The 13,290-nt window shown below is 39.3% G+C and overlaps 1 protein-coding gene across 1 annotated transcript in view; it reads left to right on the forward strand.

The window, feature by feature from the left end:
• Positions 1 to 5,867: 5,867 nt before the first annotated feature.
• malrd1 (MAM and LDL receptor class A domain containing 1) overlaps positions 5,868 to 13,290 on the forward strand; it is a 47,295-nt gene continuing 39,872 nt past the window's right edge. Inside the window, 6 exon segments of the mRNA XM_018695342.2 lie at positions 5,868 to 6,212; positions 7,499 to 7,630; positions 7,737 to 7,825; positions 7,912 to 8,070; positions 9,761 to 9,857; positions 13,083 to 13,214. Of these exon segments, the coding sequence (XP_018550858.1) occupies positions 6,032 to 6,212; positions 7,499 to 7,630; positions 7,737 to 7,825; positions 7,912 to 8,070; positions 9,761 to 9,857; positions 13,083 to 13,214 (790 nt within the window). The 5' untranslated portion in view covers positions 5,868 to 6,031.

Here is a 13,290-nt window from a genome sequence, read left to right on the forward strand (position 1 = left end):
AAAAAATGGTAAATCTCTTGTTACACTCATTAATATTCTGTTCAGTATTTGAGTGCACAATTATAACCTCTAGTTATTCCCTCTAGTGGCTGTAGATATAGAAGTCAGATATTACAGTAAATCTCATGGTGTTAGCACCCCTGAAACATTTACAGTTTTGATAGGCTCACTGCTTCCAAGTGAAGAGAGTAAAGTGGAACAAAGATGTGGCTAACAATATATTTATCCCAAAAAGAACTGAAATCCCAACAAAATATGTGAATAAAAGTGGATAAAGTTCACAGGAGAGGTTGATTTTGAGAAAAAGCAGCGTCAACATTTTGCTTTTTTGCCTTGCCAGTGGCAGGAAATATGACACATAGTGCAGCTGGTGTCAGACAACACTGGTGACTGGATGAGATGGAGCACATCTTTCTGTGGCTGATCCAGTCTGGCAGAGGACTAAAGACTTTATATGAGCATAACCAGATTGACTCGGGGCAAGAATTTGCTGTTGGGCTCCCCACATACAACCTTTTGTACAATTTGCATATATTCTCTTACCTTTGTTTAGGAATATACTGCACATTTGAGTATTCTACTCAGTGCCACTTTAAAGCCACAGAATAAGTTAGAGATGCCAGATTCATCTCATTTGATATTGATGATATAAATTCCCCAACAAATGTTGCAGTTGACAAGCAGTGAATCTGGATCTTTTGGGAGCAGCAGAGCACTTTGCCTTGATGGTAATCCAGCCCAAACTGAAAGCAAAACAACTGGCAGAGAGACCTCAACATAACATGGGGATTGACACTCTGCCTCAGGATTATCTCTAACTTTGGAGCAAATAGGATTATACATTATTGTCATAGAGACAGTGGTTTTCAGTTCTTCTAAAACCAAGTGAACATATTAACAGGCTCACACAGTCTTGTGTGCAGTTGTATTTCATAACTAGCACTGAAGAAAATGTAGAATTAATTGAGATTTTGTAAAATTATAGGAGTACCCATAAGTAACAATATCTTTGAAAAATGTAAAATGCCTTAACCCTTCAACATCATATTAGAAAAGTCCATTTGTTTTATCATGTTGAGCACTGCCCTTGAAATGAGCAAGTGAGAAAAGTGATTTATTGACTCTGACAAGTTAAAAGCAGCTTCTTCTGGTCATGAACAGAGAGGGTATCCTGGAGAGGAAACACTGTCTCAACCTGAATCTGCCGGAAAACTCCTTGAGCTTGTCCCAGTGAACTTCGCACGCAACAGGGAATGGCGTCCTGCCAAAAGCCCTGACACCTTTTGAACTCTATATTCACATCAGAGTTTTCCTGGCTGAGTACACTGCATCTCCCCAAAATCATTCAAACCAGTGGAGCAAAGACACATTGGTGCTGAGATATATTGAGGCATTTAGTCTAAACTGTGTTCTGGGTGAGGAGCATTGCAGTCTATTGCCACACTGTCTTTGTGCTCGCAGTGGTAAAAACTGAGGTCATTAAATATTCAGCTGTAGCAAGAAAAACACTGTAAATGGTGTATTGTTACAACCAAGCAATGTGCAACTCATCAGTCCAGATGAACTGCTTTTATGTACCATCTTCTCCCACTTTGTTGTTCTCTTTTTGTTTTAAATGTAAAGCGCAGGAAATGAAAGAACACAGTTTTGGTAGTATACTTGCAAAACTGACTGTTAATTTGGGAAATTAAGGATTGAGAATTAACTTTCACACTAAAAATTCACACACACCTCAACAAGTGTGCGTGTCTTGAGGTGTGTACCATTCCTTCTTATGCTCGGATTTTAGGCCATGACAGATCATGAGCTTTTCTACATGAAATGGAGTGTGAGTTGTCATTAAAAGAAATGGCTTGTGTCAAGCAGGATACAACCGCCTACGTGCTGACCCACAAATGTTTATAACTACACAGACTCACAGCCTCCCTGCCCTGATGGATGCATATAAATGCCTCAATTACAGCACATGCTCCATGAATTCATGCCCTGATGTCAGCTTATTATTCACACACACACAGGGCTGTCATGGTCAAGGATTCTGCCGATTTCCCCTCACAATTTATGTTGCAGCACTTGAATATCAAAAAGTTTGAGCTGTCATATTCTTTTTTATTCCTCAGCTTTCCAGAATCACACTCAAGTACTGTCCTATCAGTGTAATATTTAGTGAAGACTGTTTAAAGGTGAAAGGTACGGTGAAGGAAAAGCCTGTTAATTCAGGTCAGACTTTTCATTCATGGGATCATTTTGGGTCGTCATTATAAAACCTGTCCTCTCCTCTTGTCTAATGAACCCTCCCTCTCTTTATCATTAATCAAGCTATAATTACACAGGTGATTTACTGTGAGGGCTAATGACCAGAAGGAGAAAGGGCAGGTTCTTTGCTCTGAAAACACTTTATAATAATCTGATGCATCATTTAGAAAAACTGCCATTCGGAGCCAGACATTCACAACAAGTCAACTACTAATTAGGTAGGTTATTGTAAGGGCTGATTTATTGCTTTATAGTAGTAGTGTAATGTAACTTGAGTACAGAGAAATATTATACTACTGCTTTGCTACAGTTGTTTGGCAGATTTTATTTTTAAAACATATACTGAGCTTATAAAATGCAAGATTCCAAAGTATATGAAATAATTACAGCTTGATCAGCTACAGCAGTAAAGTGCTACTTCCACATTAATAACATATAAGAAATAATAACCCAACAATATAATATACAGTAGAGAAACCTATATTTAGCAGCTAGTTGGAGAACAAAGAGCATTCAGAAAGACCGATATTTCCTTTGGTAGTTGGCGGAGACCAAACACAGAGCTAAAAGAGAGTGAATATTGGACTTATATACAACAGGTGGCCAGAAACACAGCATCAAATGAATGATAATGTTGCCTCACAACTGTTGCTTCTGCAACTGTTTGCAAACAAGTTTGACTTCAGCTGATATGTCTGTGTTGTGTCCACAACTTGTTTCCCTGTCACTGCATGTTAAAGTGTTGAATATTTTTTTCCCTTTACCGTTGATATGACGTATGCTTTTAAAAATACAATCCAGCCTGCAGATGCTTCAGGTGCAGAACATTTTTGGAAAAGTGGCTCTTAAATACTGACAGGTGGCAGCAGTGTGGCAAGTGGGATGCATAAGACTCAGGTGTTTAATGCAGACTGATTTTCTGGCTCATATTCCTTTTATTAAACTCATTTGTCACTTTTTTTTTTTTTTTAGCTTCTTTGTGTCTCATGTCGCAGAGCACTGCAGGATCTTCCTCCTCATGTTGTGTTAATCTGACGTGCTGAGTGAAGCATCTCCTACAGGATACAGTTTTAAAATTAAACCCCAGCTGTTATGATCACTTCACTCAACTGTGAATCACCGGATTCAGGTTGGAAGAAAATTAGCAGGTGCACATCGCCACAACTTGAGAGGGATTGTAAAAGCAGATTGGTTGCATTCAAAATTCTTAGCTGTCAATATGTTCTAATTAGCAAGGTGAGGAAAGGCGCCAAGGCAGGAAAAAAGCGATTATGAAAGCAAATGACTAGGCAACACGACTTCACTTTGGTTTCTATTTCTCTCCTGTAGAGGTACATATGAACCTGCAATCACACAGACAGTCTTCAACAGCTTTCCCACAGCTTGTTAAAACCCCGGCTGGCTTGGGGAAGGGAAAATAACATAAAGAAACCAGGTGGTCAACCAAAATCACAGACTTGACCGATTACACAAACCAAGATACAACAATGAAATAGACAAACGATAACGAAGGCCCAACTGTTATTACTTAAAGAAATAAGTAAAACAACTGGATAACAAACGGAGGACTCCACTCAGGAGCTAGCCTATTGACTGACCAAAGAGAGAAGAGCACAAAACCTTACAAAAATACAGACAGAAACAGAAGTAGCACCCTTACAATAAATGTGGCCAGACAACGAAAACCTAGCGCCCCACAGGCAGGCAGTTCACTTAAAACCAATGCCACCATAATTGACGGCCTCACAGGAATTTAAACTGGTGACGTAATCGCATAGGCCGCCTGGATTGGTGGAGACGCAGAGACGCCGGGCCAATCCAGAAGTCCAGCGGTGGAGCAGCAGGGGGCGGGGCCAATGAATGATCTCACCAATCTTGGGCAAGAGCTTACACAGTATAATTTGCATATCTCAGAATTAAAATTCGGTCAGCCACAAAGAGGGAGAGAGTGGGGTAAAGACGGGATTCTACGCTGCGGCTGAATGGAATGAGAAAAAAAACAAACTTAAAAATATTCTCAGAAGTGTTTTAGACTAAATTGCCTGTATGTGTCTTTGCAACAGATTTGTTTCAGTTCTGATAAATCTGTCTTATTTAAGCCACTTAAGTGCTGCTTTTGCTTTGACCTCAGTTTTTCTCATGAAGGTGATCCAAATCGCAAGAGATCTTAAGAATTCATAGGCTGTAAGACAGAAGGGGAAGGAAATACATGAAGCACATAGCACAACACACTGCTCTGCAGAGCAGCTAGCATGGCCATAGACGCTCTTGCTTTATTTTAATCTACTTCTAGGACTACAATTTAGAATATTCAGAATATTCTTTATGTGAAATTAACATTTACGCCAGCAGTATCAGAATTAGACTGCATTTATATCCATCTGCTTTGAATATTAGTGCCTGTGGTGGAATAATTTATTTTAATGAATTGCCACTTTTATTTACTGAACAGTGAAGTCCGTATTGTGCAGCCCTGTTGGCTGGACTCCTAACCAGCAGATGTTAATGACTCCCCTTGTTGAGATCAGGTAATTGTGGTTATGAGTCACCATGACTGACCACGTTGATATTCTGTACTCTTGAACTTTCCTGTCAGACAAAAATGGAATAAGACAATTAGACTTTATCATCCTGTGCACAAATTGCTTCCTCTCCCATGTACTTCTGTATCCTGACACTGTTATTTAAAGTGACTAATTGCTGATTGGTATTAAAAACAACTCGAGGACTCATTTTGGCCTGAGCAGGGATGAAAATCTCCACTACGCAAAGCACCTCATGCTGCTGCTTGTACTATGTACACTACCACTGCCAATAGGGATCAATACATACGTGATCTTTTCCTTGTTCCATTGGTCCCTTGTCCCCTATGGAGCCGTCGAGCTTGCCTTTTCTGTCAAGGTTAATTTCATTTGAACCACAACAGCTCTTGTACTGGCTTGCCGCTTGTCTGTTTTAAGGTCCTGTCTTTATTGATTGCTGTGAAATGAAATTATGCCTCACTGTAACGTGGAGCTGAGCCCTGTTGGACACAGTTAATGATCCTCTGATAGTGGTTCATATTCCCAGCCTCAGCTCTTCTCTCACTTGTCGCATGTCCAATCCATCAACTTATAATTAGTTAGATGAAAACACTCAGCATTAAATTATTATGAGTTGTTTGGCAATGGTTATTCAAAAAGCTTTTTGTGCTCAAGGATGAGAATGTCAAAAGGAGCTTTAGAAGTGCCGTTTGGATTTTCTGTCCTCAGGCTGAACCAGGCTAGCTGTTTCCCCTTGTTCCTGACTTTTATGCTAAGTTAAGCTAATTTAGCTGCTGGCTGTAGCTTCATAGTGACCACAAAGACTGGGAGGTATCTTCTCCTGTATTTCTCAGGAAAAACACAAAGAAGCATATTTCCCCAAACCTAATCTTAACTCTGATCTTAAGCATAAATCCATTTCAAGAAGATAGAACCACTATAACATCCTCACTTTTGAGAGTTTTCTTTCTTTCTTTCTTCTTGTAATGACATGGGTCCGTGTTAAATACAGGAACACATGAACCAGCAAAATGACCTTATTGAGCAACAGCCATAAAAGCTATTTATTGCCCCTTTACAACATGCTCACAGCGTGAACACGTACAGGATCAATCCAAGATCCAAGTAAACTGTACACGGCGAAGCAACGGTCTACCTCGACAGGATTTTTTCTTCATGCCCTAACAACAAAATGTTTTACTGGGAGGTGAAAATAAGGTGTTGTAGTTAGAGGACAAACAATAACCAGGGTGATGACGTTGCTGCTGGAGTCGATGTGGCTGCTGTTGGCCTCCTCTCTGGTGTTTGCCCCTGTTTGTGTCCGAGGCTGTTTAATAACCCAGCAGTTCACCTGCACTCAGGGGTTGTGTGTGCCTGAGGACTGTGTGTGTGACTTCACTGACGACTGTGGAGATGGCAGCGACGAGGAAAACTGTGAGTAAAGCAGGAAAATATACAGTATAGTTATCTAAACCTGAATGATATTAAGAGAATGTAAGATTCAAGTAAAACAGGAAGTAATCCAGTTAAAAGATATACTACAGAATTTAAAATGCTGCTCATTGGTTGAGTAAATGCTGATGAGGGATGTTACAAAAATATGTCGTTCACACATAAAATAACTGTACCTGAATTAAAAGAACCATGCAATGCTTCTCTTCCTTGACCATTAAAAAATGTGGTCATTTAGTGTTCATATTTCACTTACAGAATGCTGTAACACTGTATTGTTAATAACCATCATAGAAAAAGACTGAACCTGTTTAGTATATTAAACATTATTTAATCATTACCTGCTTCCAAATAATGTAAATAGATTAGTTAAAGATTCATTATTAACTAGTCATGTTTAATTGCTCACCCTCAGGGCCACTTGAGGTACATTTCAACACAAAAAATACTGATGTAAAAATGTTCTTCTCACTCTTTATGAACGTTTTACACAGCTCTGTATTACAAACCATTATTTACATATCCTCAGATGAGCACCTACAGCAACACATATCTTATAAAGCAGTGACTTTCTCTTAAATAATTGTTGCTATTGAAGTTTAAAGCCTATAGGCAGACTCCGTGTATCTCTGTTCCTTGTTTTTTAAAGCTATAGTTAATAAAATTAAGGGTTTTATTGTCATATAAACAAGCAATGTAGTAATGAAGTGCAATGCAGCTGCTAAATGTTTAGGTAAAATACAAAATGTATATATGTCACTATTGCAAACTACAATAAATTTTGTTTAAGAGTATTTGTAATTGACAGCATTTCTTACATATAATCAAAATATACACATCTGAATGGAAATAATAGTGGCTTATACTGAAAGTATAAAGGTACAGGCGATATGTGGTCAATTTTTTAAAAATAGCATGGCCAAATACCACAGCAGTCAAAAAAGAGAGTAAATTAAAATACAAGATGAAGTAAGATAAATGTTGCTCTGATTCCTGCCTGGCATACCTCTGAAGATACAGCCTTATTGTTAATGTTTTATATTCCCTTGTTGCACATTTGGCTATAAAGCCAAACAGGAACCCCTGCTTTCAATGAGAAACTGCTTAGTGTCTGAGCTCGGCTGAGCTGATGAATCTTTATTGTGTGTGGAACCAACAGCTTGGTTCCAAAGCACAGGATGATGGTAAAATATATTTCAGGGTGAAGCACAAAAGTGCACAAGTGAAAGCAGCAGTACAGTAAAAGTATTACTATTTCTCTTTTAAAGGCTCCAGATACAGAAGGTGTAACTTTGAGGAGGGATTGTGTGACCTGATCCAAAGCTCAGAGACATTATCTGAATGGAACAGAACAACTGAAGTCCCGGGACTCAAACATGACCACACCAACAACACATCAGGTTAGAGATTCTCACATGGGACATACTCCATTTTGAATTCACAAGTTACACCATATATTTTTTCACATGCACGCACCCCCACAATCCCCTTCTCTCTCTCCTTCAGCATATTTCCTGTCTCTGTTACCTGTTGGAGGAAACAGAACCACAGCGGACCTGACCACACCTGTTTTCCAACCCAGCCACACTTGCCAGGTAACACATTGGGTAACTTTTAGCAAGACAAAACTATTAGCAGCATGATATCAACTGACGAGTCTCCTTTCATTTTCATGTAACAGATGAGTTTCTACTACTATGTCGGGGCAACACATGGAGGTCTTCAGGTCCTGGTTGTGACTCATGCACCGGGTGAGAGCACAGTGGTGTGGAATCACTCCGCACAAATGGAAACATGGCTGCGGACAGTGATTCACTTTTCCAGTAATTACAGTTTTCAGGTTTGTAACATTCAGAATTTCCCATAATGATGTTTTATATTTCTGTTTCATGGTTTGGATTAGATTTTATTATTTAGATTAGATTAATCCTAAGAGGGGGAACTAGTTTGGTGCCCTGACAAATCACACAAGAGACAAGTCAGACAGGTCACAGCAGAAAACATATGAAACAGCTATTATGCCATTTTGTACACTTTGGTATCAATATAGAAGCCATATTTGCTTATATAGTGGGTGACAAGGTACCCACTCTACAGTCTATATTTCCTCGAAACTGATAAAGTCATCATAGCAGATATGAGCTGCACTACAGGAGCCATTTATGTGCAGTGAGGGGGTACTGACCCAACTGGACCCTTCAGAGGCCATCTGGAGTCCTATGAAGCCTGCTGTTTGTGTCCTTCCTCTATCCTCAGACAATGTCAGCGTGTCACCCTTCTCCCCTTCTCTGCCTTCACCATCTGTCACTGACCACAGTCAACTCAGTTTCATATCACGGTTGAATCAGGGGGTAAAGAGAGGTCAACACTCTGCTAACATTCACTTTCCCCTCCATTAATCCCCTTCCTGTCTCAAAGGCAGTTTAGTTAAGTGGGTTTTTATTTACCATGATGATTTTGGAAGATTAATTTTAGTCTGTTTGCTCAATGATCTGCACTTTTTCACCTCCTTAAATCCTCCAGAGTTTTCTTTTAGACCTCCTCAGAGATATTCCTTTGTACATCTCTATAAAGACTGGTGCATGTAAATATAAAGTGCATATAAATACAAAATATGATATAATAAAACTCATTGTCTGGATCAGATAAACACACTGGTGATGTACAGTCATTGCTATAGATTGTATTATTTCTGTGGCACAAAGTCCAGCTCTGGAAAAAAATGAAATACCAGGTGACAAGTATGACTAATGAAAATTGTGTAGTTGAGTAGCCTACATTTTCCCCTCACTCGTTATGATCAGTCATAAATGATGGGTTATAAAACTCCACTTGTGTAGATAAAGCTGTTGTGTGGACTTTGATCAGTGTATCTACGATATTAATCTGTAGCAATGTGACAGTAAGAGAAAATGTGATGTTTTTAGCCGAGCTAGCATTATGTCTTTCGTTCACGTTCACCACAGGAGGAATCATACAGACTTCGGTGATCCTCTGACTTTTCCTGTCGCACCACCAGCAGGTTGAAAAGGTTAATTTACAACATGTATTGCCTTAACATTTTGCACAGACAGTTATGGTACCCAGATGATATTTCCTATATGACCTGAGTCCCCCAAGGTTCCCTCTAGAAGTTTAGTTTTGAGTGAAGGATTAGTGAAGGATTGACATTACATTTGGCACACACACTGTTGTTGTTGACTTTTCTTGTATCTCAATAATCAGGTCAATAAAATGACTATTTACTTAAAAAAACTAATGATATTCCCATCAGCTGTACTTTGTACATTACTTTTAGTGCTGATTAGCAAATGCTAGCATGCTAACACGCTAAACTAAGATTAAATTACTTTTTAAAATTCATTTTTATTGGTTAGCCGGTGAATAATTTGTGTCTTTTATACTTGACATCCTTGCAATATGCATGCATGTATATGTGCACACAAGCCAAAATACAGAGGAACAAATAGACTGTGTAGAGAAATAATAAAAAGGTGACTGATCTTGAAAGTTTTCTGTGTATCTGTCAGGTGATCGTTCGAGGAAAACTCTCAGCTGACAGTGAAGCCTCCGAGGTCCTGGCCATCGACGACCTATCCTTCAGTCCCGGCTGCGTGACTGTGCCTGGTACTGCTAAGATTAATAACATCTACACTACACAGACCGGGACAAGTTTAGACCTTGACATTTTGAAATATCGCCACACATAAACAGACTGCCACAAACTTGTTTTGAATACTGATAACAGAGGGAAGACACTGAAGCACCCGGGATGGGATTCATAACAGAATAACTGACTCATTAAAATAGTGCTTACCACACATTTCCCTGCGCTGAATATGGAGCAGTCTGTGCCACAATCTATGGGTTTATTTATGTCTGCTGTAGTGCGCTGCCTGCAGCTCAGTGATGAAAATGATACAGTTGAACATCTTAGCTGGGAGTATTCGATAAAACACTCTCCACTTGGCGTTTTGGACAGAATTTTAACATGTTGTCAGGGTGATAACAGGTTTTTAGCTGCAAGCACAAACTATAGCATCTTTACTGCTATTATTCATCCAATATAGATTCATGTTCCTGCTCTCTGCCTGTAAAACAAACAGGTGATGAACCCCCTTTATTGACTGTCTCGTTTAAGCTGCAGCCTGTGGCCTTCAGCTTTTTTAGGTCTCATTCCCTGTTGGGGCATCAAGCTCACTCTGACTGCAGAATGGAGACAAAGCTCCTCTAGAGGCAGAAATAATGTCACTGGTTTGAGTTAGATGTCAGTGTTTGGAGCCAAAGCACCACAATCTTTCAAGGATGTTTGTTAAATGATGAGCTAGAATTGCAAAGAGGGATTTTTTGTGAATAAGCAGACTTTAAAATCAAATAATTCCTGCTTCCTCATCCATTCCTTAATGACAATGGAAGGTCTGCAGGGAAGCTATCTAACATGATGAAATTTGTGATACTGAGTAAAATGTCTCTAAAACTACTGATTGAATTGTCATGAAACTTTGAAACTTATTGTGCATTTTAGCATCTTCCAGCTCATTGTTTTGGAGCCCTGTCCCACAACATTTTCTGTTACGTTCCACTTCTACCACTCTCATCAGCTCTCAGAGGTTCTGATAAGTCCTCTGTACACTACCTGCCCAGCATTGAGGCATATGGACACAGTTAGCAGCTAGCTTGTGAATATAATGGAGTTGGTGGAGACCAAAACAGAGCTCAAGGGAGAGAGAATATTAGACTGGCAATACTGGATTACTAATGTGTCTGCTTATTTTCCTATAAAAAGGAAACTATTTGTAACATGTTTGCTATATAACATTGATTGTATTATTACAGCTAATTTTCCTGGTCCCAGATGGTGTGAGGTGGGCAAAGGACAAAGTGTAGCAGACTTAAGAGTCTACTGGACAGCCTCCAGGCCTAGTTTAGCATGTCTAAGTGGATGAGACAGGTCAGTGTCACCTTGGCACTTGGTCCCTTAGCTTCCATCTGTCTTTCGCTCCCAAAAAGAAATGTTCCACACCTATGGTTGTCAGCAATCTGGCCTGGTTGATCGTATCAGAAACATAAAACCAAAAACTGAACAAAAGTTCAGGGGGCAACAGCTAGTTCAAGCTACTTTGGAGTCTCCCCACCTGCAGCTCCATATGACTACATCAACTTTTATCACCAAACCACCTGTCCTGGAGAAATTACCAATGGGATTCACATTAAAATACCAATAACACTTCACTACACGGGCAAGGTTTAATATGTATGCCACATCGGTATAGGCTTGGATGCGTGTAGGACATGGATCTTGTTTTGATATGTGGCCAAATCTAATATTACTAACTACATGCCATTATGGTCACTTACAGAGGATTCTTTATGGCTCATATCCTTTTTTTTTAATTCACCATATCTCCCACATAGCCAATAAATTTGTTGTACTGAATTATGGGGTTCACAGCATCAATGAATTTAGATTAAGTGCTCTGTCATAAATAATGGCAAGATAACCATTAAATCCTGGCCTGTGATCTAATGCTTAATGGATGCTGGGTGAAAATAAGAGAGAAACATGTTATTGTAGATTTCCGGCCGAAGTTTGACGCCTCTTTTACACCCTGTCATCGTAAATCACACTCTTTGTATATGTGAGTTTCTCCAAGGGTGTTTTCATGTCTGTACATGTTTTGGGACTAAGCTAACCACCATATAATTTATTACAGCTATTACTTTATATGCCTAACTTCTATTCCTGGGGGTTGTAGCCTGGCCAGGTCTTGTCTGACTATTGAAAATCTCTGCTCTACCTTTATTATTTTATTAGATATTTTACCTTGATAAAATGAGTCAGTTAATGAGACAATAATCAGAGGTGTAATATTCTTGGACTGTGCAGAGGGATAGGACAAGCTCTACTTATTACAGCTTCAGCAAGTGATATTTTCATATTAGCAATGTATTAAATGACTACAGGTAATGTGAAAGGTGTCACACATAATGACAGTGAGTTATCTCCTAACTCTGTGGTTCCCCTCAATTCTATGCAGCTTTTTTGGAATCTTTTAGCTCAGTTGTTTTGGTTCACTCTTTCTCTCAGAATTGTCTCTAGCACATGTTCATTCCCTTGTGTAAATATAAGATAGGGCCCATTCAGATAAACAATAAGTGATGCCAATTCTCCCGGTGGGTGCCATTAAAGCACTGCACTAGAATAGGCTAGCTTGTCCTACTGCCTCCAAAGTGGCCAAAAATCTATAAACACCTTTTACCTTTTGCATCTGTTAGGGTGGGGCAATTTTTTTCATCCTCATGCAGTTTTGTGACCTAATTACCAGCATGGCTCAGCTCAAGTTCAACCTGAGCAAATGTCTCTACTACTTTGAATTATTTTCATTAAAAAATTAGATATTACAGAGAAGAAGTTTCTGTTGTAACAACTTACTAAAAAACTTTTCAGTGGCTGGCCAACAGCCATTTAAAAAGTGGGCAGTTTTTCACTTATGTTTCCAATACTCTTCATAAGCAAAATGAAATTGAGTTCATTTAAGAGATGAAGTCAGGGATGTACTATTGATCAAATATCTGAACTTCATTCATTTCACAGTTAGATCTAATCTTCCATAACTCAGCTAATGTCTCTGGATTCAGCTAAGCTCATCTATATTAATCCACCATGATCTCCCATGACTGCTTTTTAATGATAAAATCATATGATGGGAGTCAGTGATAACAACTGTAACTCTTTGTATTTGGTGGGTCTACACTTGATTTAATAGCTCAGTTATCAAAGTGTGTCTTGTAACTGAATACTGTAATTCCATCAAAATTTTATTAATCTCATATTTTTGATTCCTGTGGCAGAGACCAGTGTTGCCCCTCCTCCTGTTTGCCCTCCCTCGTGGTTTGCCTGCGGTGATGGGGTGTGTATCGAGGAAAGCAAAGTGTGTGACTTCACCCCAGATTGTCCCCACGGAGAGGATGAAGCCAGCTGCCGTAAGAACCTCGTTGCCAAGTAACACATTTGAATAAACGACATCCCATTCATGCATTTGACTGAGAGCAGTGTGGT

Source organism: Lates calcarifer, linkage group LG24 (assembly GCF_001640805.2).
Source record: "Lates calcarifer isolate ASB-BC8 linkage group LG24, TLL_Latcal_v3, whole genome shotgun sequence".
Taxonomy (NCBI): Eukaryota; Metazoa; Chordata; class Actinopteri; family Centropomidae; genus Lates; species Lates calcarifer.